This window comes from Solea senegalensis, linkage group LG19, assembly GCF_019176455.1.
Source record: "Solea senegalensis isolate Sse05_10M linkage group LG19, IFAPA_SoseM_1, whole genome shotgun sequence".
Lineage (NCBI taxonomy): Eukaryota > Metazoa > Chordata > Actinopteri > Pleuronectiformes > Soleidae > Solea > Solea senegalensis.
Genome location: NC_058038.1, coordinates 5,127,152 through 5,145,533, shown reverse-complemented (window position 1 = coordinate 5,145,533; position 18,382 = coordinate 5,127,152). Strand labels below are relative to the sequence as shown.

Sequence of the window (18,382 nt, the reverse complement as noted above, 5' to 3'; positions counted from 1 at the left end):
TGATACTTTCATTCAAATCTGCGGATAAGTAGGTGCAAACGTTTCGCTAATATTGCTCATTAGTAAACAACACTCGTATCGCTTCCGCTTGGTCAGGCGTCAACAACATCTGGCAAAGAACAGGGGTGCGTCGGCCTGGTACTTCTTTTATTGCAAGATCAATCTTTTGTGAATGAAACCATATTTGTGTTGTGTTTTGTTTGCAAGGAATCGTGGTAATGTGTGTTTTAGGAGGTCGAATGATGCATTTATTTTGGACATTATAGGCCGCAGGGTGAAGGCGTCTCCCCTACAGATCGCTGGAGTGGTACATTCCACAACACCCGGGTTTCCGCGCGAAAAGACGGCCCGCGCGCCCGAATCGCTCTTATATTGCATTCGTCGCGGGCTGCAGCACGAGTAGAGAGGCAGTGACGGTTGAGCCGCGCTGTCAGCCGGTTTTAACGAGTTTTTAATTTTAAAAGAACACAGCACGGGTTTTAAATCTCCTTTGTTTCCCCCCCCCAACGTACAGCGAAGCTGTTGAGCCATGCCAGCCAAGACCTCCGTGTCGCTACCCGAGGATGTCAAGAGAAGGTAACGCCAGTAACCCGGTGCTAATAACAGTCCGTTTAGCATGGATGCTGCGTGTTGGCTGACAGTCCGGGCAGTGAAACCCGCCGCCTCTCGCTTGTTCCGGTTGTCATGTACCATGTTTGTGTAATGTTAGCACTTGCAACTAGCGGGTAGCTTGTTGTCACAGGACAGCGGAGTTAGCCCGCCCCCACCGCACACACACCGTTAGCCAGCTAGCTTCCTAGCCTGTCAATGGATGGAGCAGCGTGAGATTTGGCGCCACTCAGGAAGTTTTACTGCCCGGAGTGTTCTGTTTTCCCCGCTATCACTGCCTTTATCTCCGCCCCCCGCAGGGTTGAGTGTGTTCGTGGATGTTTTGACATGTGAGATATTTAACCGCAGCTTTGTTTGGGCTCGTTCTTTGTTCACAGGCTGCAGGTGCTGGATGAGGATGGAGTTTCAGAAGAGGTGAGTTCTAATGTGTGTTTGTGTGTCTACCCTCCTCCATGCATTCTCCACAGGTGTTTGTCCAGGTGCTCAATCATTTTTAATTGCTGTGTGTCGCCACTGGTCATGGCAGGTTCTGCGGCTGAACAATTAATAGCAAATTGATTGTGTTGGTCTTATTCTACTGACTGAAGGGAGCGTCTTTGTTTTTCACATATCTGCACAAACATATGTGTGTGTGTATTTATATGTATGTATGTATGTATGTGTGTGTATTTATATGTATGTATGTATGTATGTATATGTATATATGTGTATATATATATATATATACACACACACCTCATAATCATGTTTCTTCAATGAAAATTAGAATAAAGATGTAAAAATTACCAATCCCTATGATATTGTGAGTCATATCGCAATTCGATATTCAAAATCAAATTATTCTGCCAAACATCAAAATGACGTTTAAATTAATTTTTCAAATAAAGCTAAGAACCCAGAATATCTTCACTTTTTTTTAAGAAGCTTAAAAATCAGAAAGCTTATTTTAACTATTACAAAAAAACATCAAAATGGTTGATTCATTCGCAATCAATTAGTCATTGTAGCCCTACTCAAGTAAGGCTTGGTCCAAAAAAAATCTTTTAAGTCAAGGTAGATGTGTTGGAGCCAAAATTATTAAAGTTTTAAATGTTTAGTTACTTCCTTTGATTTTAAACTGAATCTATACCAGTGTGGATTAAAATTTCTATATATGGCTACAAATGTATCATGTAAACAACAATCATGCAGACTTATTTAGATCAGTTTTACAAAATGCATTAAAACATTCAGTGGTGGGAGGAAATAAAGGCGTTTTGACATTTTCACAACTGTTTTTTGTCTATAAGCAGCATCTCAAAAGGACAGTCAACATGATGTTATAATATAAAGCACATGGTTTCTTTAACTCTTTTTCAGGATCACGTCAAAGAGAAGCTCCGGTTGGTTCAGGACTTCCTGCATGTTGATGCTCAGGACCAGCTGAGCAGCCTGGAGAAAGAGATGAACAGTTCAGAGATCTCCATGGTTAGCGTTGACTCTTTCAGATGTCTGAATAATCACCCCCTCCCACAACTTCACCGCTCATTATTTCACCTTTTTGTGTTGTCTCCTTCTCTCAGGAGGTGTACATCTCTAAAGTGAAAGCCTTGCTAGGGAAAGAGCTCAGTCTTGAAAATGGCTCCCACAGCGATGGCCTGGAGAATGGAAAGACAAACGGATTCACAAACGGGTCCCACAAAGACGAGGACGGTGAAGAGGTAACCATGGATGTGCAGGAGGAAGAGGAGGCCGTCAAGTCACCGACCGCTCCTAAAGGGAAGGGTGGGCGCAGGAGCAAGGCCAATTCTGACACTAAAAGTCAGTCTGAGATCTGTTATTTTACATTAAATGAATGCATGTAAATACTGAGATGCTTTAATGGTTTGCAAAAGATACATTTACTGTATTGTTTGGGTTTTTAGAGTCTCCAGCCAGCACCAGAGTTACAAGAAACAGTGGGAAACAGCCAACCATCTTGTCAATGTTCTCCAAAGTGTACGTATATGCTTTAATCTCCCATTTAATACTTTTAGCAGATTGAAAAACAATTCTTTAAAATATAAAATGGAGCCTGGATACAAAACCAGGGCACATTGGGACCCTGAAAGTCCATAAATTGTCGGGTTTGGTCAATCTGAAATCTGACATGCTTATTTTAGTAGAACGTTAAAAGAGAACCACCTGAAACCACCCCATTTTGCTCCAATTGCTTTGTGTAAAATACAGTGTAAACATTTAATAAATAAATGTATAATAATTACAAACTGATGTAACTGACCTAATGTGGGGTTTACAGTTTTATCCTTTTCCTCCACAACTCAAAATTGACCATGATGGTGATTATTCATGGTAAATCTGATATTATATTCATAATTCCAGGTGATGACTAGTAATGTGTTTTTTTTGTTTTTTTTTCCTGCAGTCAAAAGCGTAAGTCTGACGACTTGAATATAGAATCTACAAATGGACAAAATGAACCGAAAAAAGAGAAGGAGAATGAGAAAGAGGAGGAAGTGGAAGCTGAGGAGGTGAAGCACTTTATTTTCTACTGGTGAGTTTTACCCATTGCCACAGTCTTTCACTCTGCCTGACACTGTTTTAATTGGTTGTAGTCTCGGGAGGAGAAACGTCTCAAAGTGGAATCTGATGAAACGTAAGTCTTCTTTTCTTTTTTTCCATCTTAACATTAATGATGCATGGTCGGAGTGAACTCATGGGAATAAACTAACACTTTATTTTCTTGCAGTGCCGCTCCAGAGGAATCAAAGACTGATGTTACAAAGACCGTTTCAGCTGCCAAGGTAACAAATGAGCTCTTATAGCTTAAATATCACAATGTTAAAGCATATAAAAAATGGTCACCTTTTCATTTGTTCTTTTTATAGCCACCACCACCAAAATGTCCAGACTGCAGACAATACTTGGATGATTCAGATCTTAAATTTTTTCAAGGGGATCCCGACAATGCGGTGAGAACTGCCAAGTTTCCTTTTTTTATTTTAAAGTCAACCTGTTTTCACCTGTTTTGAATGTGAAATCTGAAATTATTCTCCTGTGCATTTTCAGCTGGACGAACCAGAGATGTTGACGGACGAGCGTCTCTCCTTGTTCGATTCGAACGAGGATGGATTTGAGAGTTATGAGGATCTGCCGCAGCACAAGATCACAAACTTCAGGTAAACTTCGCAGAATTTAGGGTGTAAAAAAATTTTTTTAAACTTATTTTTGCATCACCGTTATAAAAACTTGTCTTGTATTGCAGTGTATACGATAAGCGTGGCCACCTTTGTCCATTCGACTCTGGACTGATTGAAAAGAATGTGGAGCTCTACTTCAGCTGTGTGGTCAAACCCATCTATGATGACAACCCCTGCTTGGATGGTATGAATGACCACAATTTTAGGAATGAATATTGTTGGGTTTTTGTTTTTAATCCTCTACAAGCACAGATATTTTATTTATCCAGGCGGTGTCCCTGCAAAGAAACTTGGACCCATCAATGCCTGGTGGATCACAGGGTTTGATGGAGGAGAAAAGGCTTTAATTGGCTTCACCACAGGTAGTAAAATATTTACTAATTTAACTTCATTTAAGTTAGTTTTTGTGCACACTGTACTTATAGTTGATATCCTTCTTGCAGCTTTTGCTGATTACATCCTAATGGATCCCAGTGAGGAGTACGGCCCCATCTTTGCTCTGATGCAAGAGAAGATCTACATGAGCAAGATCGTGGTGGAGTTCCTCCAGAAGAATCGTGACGCCACTTATGAGGACCTTCTTAACAAGATTGAGGTGAGGATTCGTGTCATTGGAGTTGGATTTTTTTTAAACTACATGATTTGGAAACTGAACTAGGCAATCAGAGGGTGAAGTAACAAGGCCTCTGATTGCCGTTGAGGGAGGTCCTGCAGTAGTGGAAATCTATGCCAAACCATGTAGAGTCGAGCCAAGGCATGCTGGGACTGTATAGTGGAAAAGTGCCTAAAATCTTATTGTAACTGAACGAGTTATTGGGTTTTTTCAGGACTGAGAGTTGGGGTTTACTTCCTGTCCCCCTCCATATGTCACCTTATGAATGAGTCGGTGACAAATGGCAGAGGGGAACACCTCTGAGGTTTGGCTTTTGATGGGGGGAAGGGTTGAGATGTTTCTCCTCGATTTACTGTGTGCTTTTCCCTCTCCCCGTCCTCAGACAACAGTGCCTCCCGCTGGACTTAACTTCAACTGCTTCACCGAGGACACACTGCTGCGTCACGCCCAGTTTGTGGTGGAGCAGGTGGAGAGCTACGACGAGGCCGGTGACTCTGACGAGCAGCCCATCATCGTCACTCCCTGTATGAGAGACCTGATCAAGCTGGCAGGAGTCACTCTAGGGAAGAGGTACGGCTCAGTGTTGACCTTTAGGTCAAGGTTTAATTTCCTTCTTTCTTTTTTTTGAGTAATTTTAAGTTTTTAAGAAAGTACAATACACAGGTTTATGCCATTATCATCACATCAGCTGAAGTCACTAACAGTTAAGAGTAAGGCAGATTCGTTCTCGTTTTAAAGTGCGTGTAAACCTACATTTGCTTTACACGCACTTTAATAAACATTCTAAGAACTTAATGCATGTATTGATTTGTTTAAACACACTCGGTAGGCTTTCTGTAGTGACTGCAGGTCAAAATGGTCATGTTGCATATTCAACTTGGCTCCACACAAAGCTTTGGCAGCAGCTTCTTTCCCCTCACTGATGCTCCGGGATTTTATTTTTGCATTTTATTCTTGTTTTTCTGCTCCTTGTTTTCCCTGATGTCTAACATTCCTTTGACATTTCCTAATGCAGCATGCTGCTGTACTGGTAGGTGGGCCTTGTTGTGAAGAATGCATCCTTAGTTTGTATGGTGGTGTGTTTGAGAGCTTCATGAACAAAAAGCATCGCACCAGAGTTCACGATAGAACTATATTTATGCATTTCCTTTTTTAACTGTAGTTTATTTTGGCTTGACCACACAGTGCTAAGGGTTCACAAGTTCATTTGACTATATGTATTGTATTGGTCAACACTAATGTCGGTAAGATAGTGAAATCTTAACTCATTTGAAAAGATCCTGATCTGTTCACCTGCACTTTGAACTTGAATATTAATATTATGATATTAAGTCCTGTGAAATGGACTGTACCAATCCTTAAAGAATAAATGGACATGAGAATGACCAGATTGGCCTCTGCAGACAATCGTGGGGGAATATTTTCATCAACCCAGATTATTTATCCAGTCAAATGATTCTGTGGTTTTAGAGGTTCAGTTTTATGTCCACAGCTTGATCATAGTGTCCACAATTTTGAACTCTAAATATCAAACCTGTCAATCTGTCGGGCCCATTTATCCAGTGGTGAAATCTGAACTGGTTGAATAGGACGCTTTCATAAAGTTGCTGACAATTCGCCTCCTTTTTGTTTTTATTCCAAAGTTCCTGGAAATCACTCCTTAAATGCTTTCTGGGTTTTAACCGGATTGTCCCGTGTGTGCAAAATCTGTTCAGATTTGAAAATGCCAGCATGTGACAGACATGACTTTTCCTGAGGTCTGACATTGAAGCTTATTAATAAAATAAATAACTAAATTCGTCTCCGTTTTCTCTGCAGACAAGAATGCTCACTGGCCACTTGCGTCTAACGGGAACTCTGCACTGTACATGTTGTCTGTTTGCTTGTTTCACACGTTGCATGGCCTGATGCTGTGGTAGTGTGTTGAAGGCCAGAGGCTTCTTCTTGATGCCATCGCTCCACTTTCCATCAGGTGTTTGTACCAAACCACGCAGACTTCTCTCCTGAAAGCAAACTTTTATTCTGACAGGAGAGCAGCCAGGCGACAGGCCATTCGTCACCCGACGAAGATAGAGAAGGACAATAAAGGGCCGACCAAAGCCACCACCACCACACTGGTGTACCAGATCTTTGACACCTTCTTCTCTGACCAGATTGAGCAGAATGATAAAGAGGGTGGACTGAAGAGACAGCGCTGTGGGGTTTGTGAGGTGAGTGAGTGAGGCGCGACTTCAACTTTTCTTTTTATTTACTTTGTTAGTCAGAATCTGTATTTATATATTTTTTTTTCCTCCATCTTCAGGTTTGCCAGTCTCCTGATTGTGGCAAATGTGCAGCCTGCAAGGACATGATCAAATTTGGAGGAAGCGGCAAAAGTAAACAAGCTTGCAAGCAAAGGAGGTGAGCGTCTCTCAGCGTGTTGATCCCTTAGGAAACACTGATTCTGGGTATTATTTACACAAGTGGTTCCCAAAATATTTATTTCATGATACTTACTGGGTAAAAACCCAAACTTAAAGTCTTGATACCTGTATGAAGTCTTGGTAAAACTCAGCATTTTGAAAAATCCCAAGGCACCTTGTCATTAAGTGTACTCGTTGAGTGTTTTTCTTCTAGTAAAGGGGAATTGTCCAATATTAAATCTGCCAATAGAACACAAAGCAAATGAAGAGAAACCTCTGCCTGACTTCATGTCTGCATGTTTCCTGGATGCAGTCTGGACAAATAATGCTACTTTAAGACGGATGTACAACACATAACTTACCAAAGTACTGTTAAAACACATGTGTTGCACAGCAGAATGTGGCTCTTTCTCACAGAAGTTGGAAACTGCTGCTCTCAGCCAAAATATACACGGATGGATTTTTAATTCTGGTCCATTTGTTGAATTGAAACATGGAAACCAAGCACAGGATGGAGATTATGCAGCACTAACCATACGATCCTCTGTTCAGATGCCCAAACCTTGCAGTGAAGGAGGCTGAGGATGACGAGAACATCGAAGAGGAAGATGTTCCAGTGGAGAAGAGCAAGAAGGTTTCTCAAGCCAAGAGGAAGAAACAGACCCAGATCAAACTGACCTGGATTGGAGAGCCCGTTAAGGTACGTGTCCAACCACCTCTCCCCTTCTCCTGTCAATCATGGGACTTGGGCAGTATTTAAAATGTCTCCTCCTCTTCATCAGACTGAAGGAAAGAAGCAGTTCTACACAAAGGTGTCTGTGAATGAAGAAGTGCTGGAGTTGGGAGACTGTGTCTCTGTTTCATCCGAGGATCCGTCCACTCCTCTGTATCTGGCGAGGTGTGTCATCATTCAGAGACGACGCATGTGTTGTTGTTTTTTTGATGAAATAGTTTGCGCGAGTCTAACGAGACGGAACTTCTCCTCCTGTTCAGGATCACGTCACTGTGGGAGGACTCCAGTGGAAAGATGTTCCACGCCCACTGGTTCTTTCGTGGGATTCACACCGTGCTGGGAGAGAGCTCCGATCCACTGGAGCTCGTCATGGTGGACGAATGTGAAGACATGCAGCTCAACTACATCCAGGGCAAAGTCAACGTCACGTACAAGCGCCCGTCCAACAACTGGTTCATGGAGGTAAGTTATCATGGACCACAGGGATCCGCTTCATACTCTGTATGTACAAAATCCAGAATTTAGGACTCGTCTACTTGCCTAAAACCAGATTTTTAATCTCATTGTTCCTTTTTTTTGTATTTCAGGGTGGAATGGACAAGGAAATCAAGGTGATCGAAGATGATGGGAAGAGTTTTTTCTATCAGTTCTGGTACGACAGGGACTTTGCTCGCTTTGAGACTCCACCTACGATCCCTCCAACAGAGGACTGCAAGTTCAAGTGAGCGCCGTTCACAAATGCATAATTTGATTAGAGCTGCAACTAACGATTATTTTCATAACTCATTAATCTGACGAATATTTTCTCCTTTAATTGTTTGGTGTTCAGAATATGAGAAAACCTTAAATGTTGATCGGTGTTCATCAAACGTGGAAATGATGATGTTCTCAAATTTGTTTTGTCCACAAACCAAAATCATTGACTTTTAATGATTTCTTTGTTATGAAGAAAATATTCATGTTTAAGAAGCTTAAACAATCAGAAATCTTGTTTTAATCATGAAAAAAGCTTCAAACCGATTATTCAATTATAAAAAGAATAGTTGTCGATTAATTTAGTAATCGCTTCAGCTCTAAATTTGATTTAGTAATTTTCTTTTTCTCTCTGTTTTAACACTGTCTGTGTTCCTGTCTGCCGTCAGATTCTGCGCCAGCTGCTTTCAGATTAAAGAGCGAGCGGAACAGGAAACTCCTCGTGCCTTCGAGCCACTGGAGAGGGAGGACAGCGACTCGAAGGCGCTGTATGCTCTGGCCTGCTTTAAGGGCGACCAGTTCAGGGTGGGAGATGGCGTTTACTTGCCTGCGGACGCGTTTCATTTCAGGTGGGTGGAGTTTGTAATTGCCTCTCACTTGTACGTGGATTAAAAACATCTATGTGAGCGGTCTCCTCTGTTCCCTGCTCGCAGTGTGAAGCCAGCCAGTCCAGTGAAGCGCTCCCACAGGAAGGAAGACGTGGATGAGGATCTGTATCCAGAGTATTACAGGAAGTCCTCGGACTACATCAAGGGGTCAAACCAGGACGCTCCGGAGCCTTTCCGCGTCGGACGCATCAAGGAGATCTTCTGTCACAGACGCAGCAACGGCAAATCCGACACGTCGGAGGTCAAACTGCGACTCTACAAGTTCTACAGGTAATTACTTTAACTGGATTAACTCAGATGATACGTTTCTAACACGAGGCCGGTCATTAACGTTTCTTATTAAACCTCTTCCAGGCCTGAGAACACGCACAAAGGTGTCAAAGCCAGTTACCACGCAGATATCAACCAGCTGTACTGGAGCGATGAAGAAGTGACGGTCAGCATGTGCGAGGTGCTCGGCCGCTGTCAAGTGGAGTACGGAGAGGACTTGTACGAGTCGGTGCAGGAATATTCCAGTGGTGGACCCGACCGCTTCTATTTCCTGGAGGTACAGTTTTATCGCACTATTGATGATTTAAACAAAAGTAGCACGTTGAAAACCAAAAAGTCTTGAATTGAAAATCAATGGAACATCTTGTGATTTCTCTCTCACACAGGCTTATAGTGCAAAAACGAAAAGCTTCGAGGATCCTCCAAATCACGCTCGCTCGGCTGTCCATAAAGGCAAAGGAAAGGGCAAAGGGAAAGGTGAATATTCAAACAAGGGCTGGAACTTTTATTGATGATTTTTCCGTCATTTCACTTGACCAGTGATTCCCAAACTTGATTTCTTTGAATGGTGTGTTTTTGGGACCTTATTTATTAAATATTGCTCTTGAGGGTTTTTTATTTATATTTTATTTTCAGTTAATAAATGAGTAGTTTGGTCAACATGTCGGAAAACTGAAAGACGTTGACGACTTGTGAATCTCATGTCTTGATTTATCCACAAACCAACAACCGAAGAAACCAATAAATATTCACATTTAGGAATTTGGAATTGGTTAATGGACAAACACTCAGATTGCTGTTGCTACTAAAACTCTTACACCACTGACTAAACCGTCCTTCTCTACAAGGTAAAGGCAAAGGAAAGTCCTCGGCTGCACAGGAAACACAGGATTCTCAGAACGAACCACAGGCTCCTAAAGTGCCTAAATATCGCACACTGGATGTTTTCTCTGGCTGTGGTGGACTCTCTGAAGGCTTCCACCAGGCTGGTAAATCCTCGTTGTAAAAACCTACAGAAGTTGACATGTGTTGAAACATCTGCAGCTGGTGAAAAGTTTTTCTTCTTTCTTTTTTTCCACACCTACAGGAATCTCCGAGACTCTGTGGGCCATCGAGATGTGGGAGCCTGCAGCTCAGGCGTTCAGACTCAACAACCCCGGCACCACCGTGTTCACCGAGGACTGCAACGTCCTGCTGAAGCTGGTCATGTCCGGAGAGAAGACCAACTCCCTGGGCCAGAAGCTGCCTCTGAGGGGCGACGTGGAGATGCTGTGTGGAGGACCTCCCTGCCAAGGCTTCAGCGGGATGAACCGCTTCAACTCTCGCACTTACTCCAAGTTCAAGAACTCACTTGTGGTCTCCTATCTCAGGTCAGAATCCCTGCAAGCCACGCCCTCCTCCTATAGACCACACTGTGGTCTCTTCTGAATGCACATTTTATTTAACAAGTTGTTTCTCTGCTTGCAGTTACTGCGATTATTATCGACCCAAGTTCTTCCTGCTTGAGAACGTGAGGAACTTTGTGTCCTTCAAACGATCCATGGTCCTGAAGCTGACTCTCCGCTGTCTCGTACGCATGGGCTACCAGTGCACTTTCGGTGTCCTTCAGGTGAGTTATAAGCTAAGCTAAAAACATATAGAGATAAAACATTGAGTCTATATCACCCTAACAATACAATATGCCTCATACAGTCATTAAGTGAGATAAAATTGTCACTACAGTGTGATTCCTATGAAGAGAGTGACCGTAACAGCCAGTTTTCGTGTAATGACTCGTGTCAAATTCTCTACACTCCTCAGGCCGGTCAGTACGGCGTCGCTCAGACTCGCCGCAGAGCCATCATCCTGGCCGCGGCTCCCGGAGAGAAGCTGCCTCGCTACCCCGAGCCTCTGCACGTGTTTGCGCCCAGAGCTTGCTCACTGAGCGTGGCCGTGGATGAGAAGAAATACGTCAGCAACGTCACACGGTAACGTCAAAGGGGGAAAAAAAACACAACACACTTTTCCTCACCGGGTCATTAAAAACAGACGTCAGGCTAAATGTTCCGTCTCGCCACAGAGGAAACGGCGGAGTCTACAGAACCATCACCGTCCGAGACACCATGTCCGACCTGCCCGAGATCCGCAACGGCGCGGCCGCTCTGGAGATTTCCTACAACGGCGAGCCTCAGTCCTGGTTCCAGAGGCAGTTGAGAGGAACGCAGTATCAGCCGATTCTACGTGATCACATCTGCAAGGTGAGATGGACGTTCTGGGAAAATCTATCTTGTAACTGAGCAAAGAGTAAAAGAAACCAAAATATCAGCGGTTACGCCTGGAAGAATCTACCATTTTTGTATTAAACGGCGTGTGACCTTTTGACCTCAGGACATGAGCGCTCTGGTGGAGGCTCGTATGCGTCACATCCCTCTGGCTCCAGGCTCGGACTGGAGGGACCTGCCCAACATGGAGGTCCGGCTGAAAGACGGCACCATGACCAAGAAGCTGCGCTACACACACCCAGACAAAAAGAACGGCCGCAGCAGCACCGGGGCTCTGCGCGGCGTATGCACATGTGCAGGAGGTACGAAGCAACTGGGTGTGTTGTGTGTGTGTGTGTGTGTGAGGTGATGAAGAATCCTTAACGTTTCTGGAGTGAAAGAGTCGTTAACGGTGGTGGTTTTACTTGTTGTTCAGGGACGCCGTGCGACCCTGCAGACCGGCAATTTAACACGCTGATCCCCTGGTGTCTGCCTCACACCGGGAACCGCCACAATCACTGGGCCGGACTCTACGGCCGACTGGAGTGGGACGGTTTCTTCAGCACGACGGTCACCAATCCCGAGCCCATGGGCAAACAGGTGCGTCCACTTTTTCTTTTTTTTTTTGTCACGGTAAATCATCATCATCTTTATGTCTCTGAACCAGCGACGCCCCCTCTAACATGTGTGATAACTGTGTTCCAGGGCCGCGTCCTGCACGCTGAGCAGCACAGAGTGGTCAGTGTGAGGGAGTGCGCTCGCTCTCAGGGTTTCCCCGACACCTACCGCTTCTTTGGGAATATCCTGGACAAACACAGACAGGTACAACTTTAAAATTTACATTTTGATGGTTTCATGGTATAAAATAATGTTTTTTATTAATGAATGAGTGCTTCATTTGTCTGTTAATGTAACTACATACAGTCTTGTAGCACTCGGATGTCTTTTCTGGACTAAATTGAGAATTCCTAGTTACTACTTCAGCAAAGTCCAAAGGATTCCGTTTTTCCAAACACTGGAATTTCATAAACCGCAAGACCGGTGTTTTTCGTGCAGCAATCTTGCGGCACATGGAAAAATTCATTAAAGAAAATAGGCTGGTTTTCGGGATGAGCTGGTTTAATCTGGATTCTAGAATCCAGATTACATTTGCACTCAAACTTGTCACAAACTGCTCGTCTTTGTTCAAAAGATCAAATTGTCTTCACATTAGGGAACACATGATGGTTTTCCCCTTGAAGTGACAATAACGTTTTGCATAATAACTGAAATGACTAATAAGGTGATGTCACAGATCGTGTGTTAACAGATTATTTTTCTTGTCGTCCGGACCCAGGTTGGAAATGCGGTGCCGCCTCCTCTCTCCAGAGCCATCGGCCTGGAGATAAAGAAGTGCGTCTTGGAGAGAATAAAGGAAGAATCATCAGGTAAATTTAGCCTGAAATCAGTGACGTAGATTTTGTTTTCACGCACCGACAGAAGTCCTCAAACAAATGTTTTTTTAATTTCTCCCCCCACAGACGAAATCAAACAGGAGAAGATGGAGGTCTCTGATTAGTCGTTATCGTCCCAGTTAAGAATCGGTTCCACAGATCCTGACGTTGATGTGTTGGGACAAGAATCCTCTTTTTAAAAAAAGGTTTTTTTTTGTTTTTTAACGGTGTCACTGAGTGGCCACCGTGGACATTCCGTGCCGTTGTCGTTCCACGTCGTTTTAAATGTGCTTTTAATCATCATGTCGTTTGGAAAAATGTTCACCTAATGTGGAATAAATTGTATGTAGTTTTTTATATGTAATATTTCAAATAAAGCTCTTATGAATTTGACTGATAATGGCACAGTACTGGGTTTGTACAATTGTGGTCTGGAATATTACATTTTTAAAAAATGTGCACTAAAACTCATTACAAGTGTTACAAGTAGTTTAAGGACTAAAATGTGGATGTGTCCAATTCCTGTTTAAGTAGAAATCTACTCAGTGATGTCACAAAAACTGTCATCAGATTTTAACTAAACATAAATCTAACATCACGATGAATTGTCATTCGTGATAATTATGATAAAGTTCTATACCAGTGGTCTGCAACATTCAGTATTCAAAGAGCCATTTTTGTCCCTTCACCCAAATAAATTACATGACTTTTTACCTCTTTGAAATAAATATTTTGGATTTTACAGTGTTAATGCTTGAGAACCTGCTTCATGTAAAATGCTGGGAACGTTTATCCCACATTTCAAACAAGTTTGTCACGTTCTGGAACATAGAAGTCGGTTTATGAGTGACTCATTTCAGTGGACAAAGTATAAACCACTTAATCCATAAAGTGTTCACCTAATTATCTTAAAATTAAGATAAAGCTCCAGGAGCCACTGCAGAGGCCTGTTCTATAGAGTAAGAAATAGTGACACCTGCTGGTGAGACTGCAAATTCTTCTATAAACTATAAAAAAAAAAAAAAGAAATTCAAGACTTAAAGCCCACATAGACCGGAAGCTCCAATTAACGCTGCGTTTGTGTGTGTGTATCTGCGTCATTACCTCGTTTATGAAACCCTAAAGTTTCAGAACAAACATTTCAGCCACTGCTGAGAAAATAGTGTTGTATTGTTTTCCTGGGCTCTGCGAAGCGGATCGGCACTTCCTTAATTTGATGTCGTCATCAGAAATCCTCACCACTCCTCACCACCGTAGCGCCTCCCGGTGCGGGCACTAGTCCGGGCACGTCCGGTTGCGTACATTCAACCGCAGAAGAAGAAGAACTACTCTCGTTGTAGCTGCTGAGATGCAGAGCATCCACCGTGCCAGAGGGGGAGCTGTGTATCTGAGAGCTGGCCTATCTATTACATCACTTCCAGGTACCTGGCCAATCACAGGACAGTGGGAAAGCTCTCGTTGGCTGGCCAATCACAACACAGTCCACATTCTAGGGGTGTGGTTTTGGTCTGAAACAGCTCGGCTGACGAGAGCGTCAGTGAGGAGATATTTTGATCGGCTCGTTTGCAGCGATTAGGAGGTTTTTAATCATGAAAACAAGTTAATATATGTAAGTAGACCTCCATAACTAACATATATGTGTGATACAAGCATTCTATGTCACCTTTAAGTGGCAGAATTTCTTATATTTTGGTGAGTTTGTCTAATTATTTTTCCCTCATTTGAAGGCACATTACTGTCTGAAAGTGGCCGCAGATGTACAAAATAAACTTGGCACAAAAAGGAAATTTGTCAACTACCAGGAAAAAAAACACCTTAACAAGAACTGTGTGACAACAATTTGCTTTATTTTGTTTAGATAACGTCCATATTTTACCACCACTGACGATTAAATGTGGCATCATCTTGGAATTTCTTCTGGTGGATTCCTCAGTTGTTTGACGGCCTGAAAACACGAGCGAAAACAAAAAAAAACATGAGTGAAAACATTAATGAATTAACGTCTGCAATGATGTGAAATTAAACTTACTTGGCCCATTCAACGTTGAGAATAAGATGATCGTAACCAAATCCTGACACTCCCTGGATGGCTCTGGACGCGTCCTCGCGACGATGGAAACTGATGAAGGCAAAGCCCTGAAGACGGCAGAAGAAAAATAAACTTCATCTAGCAGCAAAAATGATGCCGTAATGATTGAAATAATCCCTCTTTTTCCAATTTTAACATTAAATGTGAAGGTTTTTCTGACCTTGGACTGTCCAGTGTTCTTGTCCTTGGCCAGATAGATCCTGGAGATGGAGCCAAACGGTCTGAAGAGCTCCTGCAGATCCGTCTCGCGGGTGTCCTCCGACAGGTTGGTCACGCGGATGGTGGCGTTGTCGTCAGCTGTTGGGAGACACAAACACTCGCTCATCCTTTATTTGTGGAAGATTTGGTGAAAATATATTTGACTTTTTGTTGTAAAGAGTACTCTGAATGGAAGTCTGCAGCCCCTGTGAAGTATCAGACACTTTAATGGACTTAAACATCTTTTACGTTTAATACGTCGATAGAAATGTAGATTTAAATGTTCTAATCTGTCCGGAGTGTCATTTCCATACACGGTGCATTTTAAGTCCTGAGAGAGTTGGATCCTTTTCCACAGCAGCCATTTTAAAACGCACAGGTGTAAATAATCACAGGTTGTCTGCTGAACACAGCCATCGTTCATGTGATCACTATCACCTGTGGTTACAATGTGGTGCTCTCGCAGAGAACAAGTGAAGTCGCTAAAAACCAACAGCGGTTTGAGAGAAGTGGAAAGAGCTCGGACGTCGAGCAGCTGGACATCAAAACAGCCGCTAAATGTGAGTTTTCAACTGTTTTCATTGTCGTATGACGGTAAATGAAGAGTCCACGGCTGCGACGACTAAATTAATCAGCCACTATGTTAGTAATCGCTTTGAATTTTTCAGATTTTTCAGCTAATTTTCAACATTTTTAAATTGAATTCCTGAACTTTTACATTTCTGGGAAAACAAACAAACTTCCAAACAGAGTATTTTCATGTAAGCTTTGCCCCAACACAGACAAACTGATGTTCAAGGTGTAAAATGTGGTAGAAAAAAATTCAGCGAACACTCACACTCACCTCTGCGGTTCGGCTGCATGGACTCTCCCCGCCTCGTGCTTCCGTCCCTCAGGCTCGGGGGAACGTACTTCCCAGTCTTGCTCTGCGCAGGCTGAGCGGGTTCAGGTTCTGTTGGTTATGAGAGAAGAGCGAATAAATCAATATTAGTGAATATTAGTAAATGTGCATTTACAGGAAACATAAACCTTTGGTTTAAATGACTAATGACCATTTCTCTACATTAAATTCACATAAAAGTGCAATTTGTGGTCATTTCCATGGATAATCAAGGATAACGGCAGCAGAGCCACAGTCACCACTTTGAGAGGTTTTTCGTTGTTAAAATAACACATATCGGCCCTCCAATAGTGAGCCAGGCTGATAACTGTCGGACCCTAACAATGTGAATGGTGTGCTGATTACCAGATCCCGCAGGCTTGTCCTTGTCTCCGGTGGAGAGCCCCAGCTGTTCGGCCAGCTCTTTCTGCATGGGGCCCAGCGTGTCCTTGTACGGACAGCGAGTGGTCCAGTGGTCGCCTTTACAAATACGACACGACACAATCTTCTGCCCTTTCAGTTTGTTCATGGGATCCTCGTCCTGGTCTTGAGCGTTCAGGTCCTGCGAGAGATAAAGACGCCATTGTTAGTCACAAATACCAGAGTTCACGTCTGTGTGTGTATGTCGTGTGTCATGTAGACGGGCTCAGAGCGGATCCTTCACCTCTTTGCTGGAAATGATGGTCATGTTGACGTCGTCACTGACTGTGGTAGTGGCCACATTAGGACCTGGTGCGTCAAACTCTGAGTTTCCGAATTTCTTCCAGTTCTGAAATGGGAGGAGGGGAAAAAAAATTTAGAGTCTGGTCATTTAAACCAAATGCAGCTTCAGCTACAGTGAATTTTACAAAACAGACCTTTCTCCTAGCCACAGCTTTGGAGGCCTTTCTCGTCTCGATCTTAAAAGTCCGAACAATCTGTAAGACAAACAAAAGCAAACATTTTATCTCACACAAGCAAAATGGATGCAACAATACAATATTTCCAGCTCGTGTTGCCAATATAACAAGTCAGTCCAATGTATTTTAGGTGCAAATGTTAACAACCATACGCACGCATGTCTTACGCTGCTGCATTACAATACCAACTGCAAATGTTTACAAAACCTTCAGACATATTTTAGAATATAAATATGTATCTTTTATAAAACATTATACAATAACTGTCAAGAGTACTGAAGTTTTAATATGAGATGATACACCAAAGTACAATCTCAGGGGAGACAGGGCAGTCATAACAATCACAATAAGACATTTATTGCAAGATATCGTTTAGCTCGGTTATTAACAAAGTTTAGAGAACAGAAATGTCCCAATTCAAAAAATAAGTCTCAATTAATGTTTGTTCCTTCAAAATTAAATACAACTTTTTTTTTAAAAAAAAAAACCTTTTCTGCTTATGGAGTTACATTCATGACATCAAAGATCAATTTCAGCACAAGCGACATAATATCAATAAAAATAATAACAATAATAATAAGTCACATTACCTTGTACTTCTTTCCATCATCTTCGTCTATTTTATAATCTGTGATGGTTTTGATGTTTCCTTTGATAGTTTCTTTGGGGGAAGGTAGAGTCCCTGTAAGAAGACGAGCCATTACAGTCAAATGTCACACAGAAAATTAAGTGCTTCTCTTGTTTTTCGTCAAGAGAAATATTTATTTGGTCTGATGTATGTGTACGTGACGTCACACACTTCACACTTTAACGGCATTATATACACCGTTAGCACCAGGCTAACTAGCTCTGACATAGCAGACTGACATCTGACAGCATTGTTTTATCAATAACTCGCCAATTCATTTCAGTCACTTAACTACATTTTAATTTAAAATCTAAATTAGTACATGATAAGAGTATTTAGTTCCGGTGATTAGCCCCGGTAACCACGTGGACGTAAAAGCCGCCTTGCCGGCCTCAACTCCGGGCAACTCACTAACGGAGGTGCTCGCGTTTGCTAAAGAAGCTAACTGGCTCCTTTTCTTTACCTTCGTCTCCCTCCTCCTCGACTTGGTCTGCCCAGCTGGGCTTCGAGCTGTGGGACAAAGGGACATAGTGAGAAACACAAGACCGATAAAAGACCGCAAATATGAATTTAGATTGTTTAAGGTGTTTTAATAAAACTCACTCGTCGTATTCGATCGACGGCATCCTCTCGCCTAGCTTAGCTCCAGGACCGGAAAGAGCGGACCAGTATCTTTTGACGCGCCACCACACGCTTCCGGTCTATACACTTCGCAATAAAAGCTAAAATGATGTGATTTTGTTTTTGTTATATTCATTTTAAAATATAATTCAGATAGTTTGAACTGATACCTCTCACTGCACAAACACGTTTATAATAATAAATATTGGTGAATATATATGTAGTGT

General features: G+C 42.6%; 2 protein-coding genes across 3 annotated transcripts; one reads left to right on the top strand and one right to left on the bottom strand.

Annotated features, from left to right (window-relative positions):
* The first annotated feature begins 329 nt into the window (after nucleotides 1-329).
* dnmt1 (DNA (cytosine-5-)-methyltransferase 1) lies at nucleotides 330-13,233 on the top strand. Its single transcript, XM_044050972.1, has 34 exons — nucleotides 330-576; nucleotides 987-1,023; nucleotides 1,969-2,076; nucleotides 2,172-2,409; nucleotides 2,514-2,586; nucleotides 3,014-3,119; nucleotides 3,204-3,244; nucleotides 3,338-3,392; nucleotides 3,477-3,560; nucleotides 3,658-3,767; nucleotides 3,854-3,972; nucleotides 4,058-4,150; nucleotides 4,232-4,383; nucleotides 4,784-4,971; nucleotides 6,431-6,611; nucleotides 6,704-6,801; nucleotides 7,356-7,503; nucleotides 7,586-7,701; nucleotides 7,797-7,998; nucleotides 8,124-8,257; nucleotides 8,679-8,858; nucleotides 8,943-9,167; nucleotides 9,252-9,444; nucleotides 9,554-9,644; nucleotides 10,016-10,156; nucleotides 10,255-10,537; nucleotides 10,635-10,776; nucleotides 10,968-11,134; nucleotides 11,227-11,404; nucleotides 11,535-11,730; nucleotides 11,844-12,007; nucleotides 12,113-12,229; nucleotides 12,744-12,834; nucleotides 12,928-13,233. Exons 1-34 carry the CDS (start codon nucleotides 530-532, stop codon nucleotides 12,963-12,965), a joined length of 4,536 nt encoding a protein of 1,511 aa, XP_043906907.1. The 5' UTR covers nucleotides 330-529; the 3' UTR covers nucleotides 12,966-13,233.
* A 1,433-nt stretch (nucleotides 13,234-14,666) lies between these two features.
* On the bottom strand, nucleotides 14,667-18,221 carry eif3g (eukaryotic translation initiation factor 3, subunit G). Of its 2 annotated transcripts, none has more exons than XM_044049984.1 (10): nucleotides 18,138-18,221; nucleotides 17,998-18,044; nucleotides 17,497-17,588; nucleotides 16,865-16,924; nucleotides 16,672-16,776; nucleotides 16,374-16,569; nucleotides 15,966-16,079; nucleotides 15,090-15,226; nucleotides 14,870-14,976; nucleotides 14,667-14,785 (listed from the first exon to the last, which is right to left on the bottom strand). In XM_044049984.1, exons 1-10 carry the CDS (start codon nucleotides 18,158-18,160, stop codon nucleotides 14,770-14,772), a joined length of 897 nt encoding a protein of 298 aa, XP_043905919.1. In that variant the 5' UTR covers nucleotides 18,161-18,221; the 3' UTR covers nucleotides 14,667-14,769. The 2 variants fall into 2 exon arrangements, with proteins under 2 accessions (XP_043905919.1, XP_043905920.1); XM_044049985.1 differs by having other exon boundaries at nucleotides 15,972-16,079.
* Between the last annotated feature and the right edge of the window lie 161 nt (nucleotides 18,222-18,382).

Bases quoted from the DNA above. Each gene is read 5' to 3' on its own strand.
- dnmt1 (XM_044050972.1), top strand. From the start codon at position 530: ATGCCAGCCAAGACCTCCGTGTCGCTACCCGAGGATGTCAAGAGAAG. The intron at 4,972-6,430 runs GTACGGCTCAGT...TTATTCTGACAG, and splicing joins GGAGTCACTCTAGGGAAGAG to GAGAGCAGCCAGGCGACAGG. The intron at 12,835-12,927 runs GTAAATTTAGCC...CTCCCCCCACAG, and splicing joins AATAAAGGAAGAATCATCAG to ACGAAATCAAACAGGAGAAG.
- eif3g (XM_044049984.1), bottom strand. From the start codon at position 18,160: ATGCCGTCGATCGAATACGACGA. The intron at 17,589-17,997 runs GTAAAGAAAAGG...GTCTTCTTACAG, and splicing joins CGAGGAGGAGGGAGACGAAG to GGACTCTACCTTCCCCCAAA. The intron at 16,080-16,373 runs GTAATCAGCACA...CATAACCAACAG, and splicing joins GGACAAGCCTGCGGGATCTG to AACCTGAACCCGCTCAGCCT.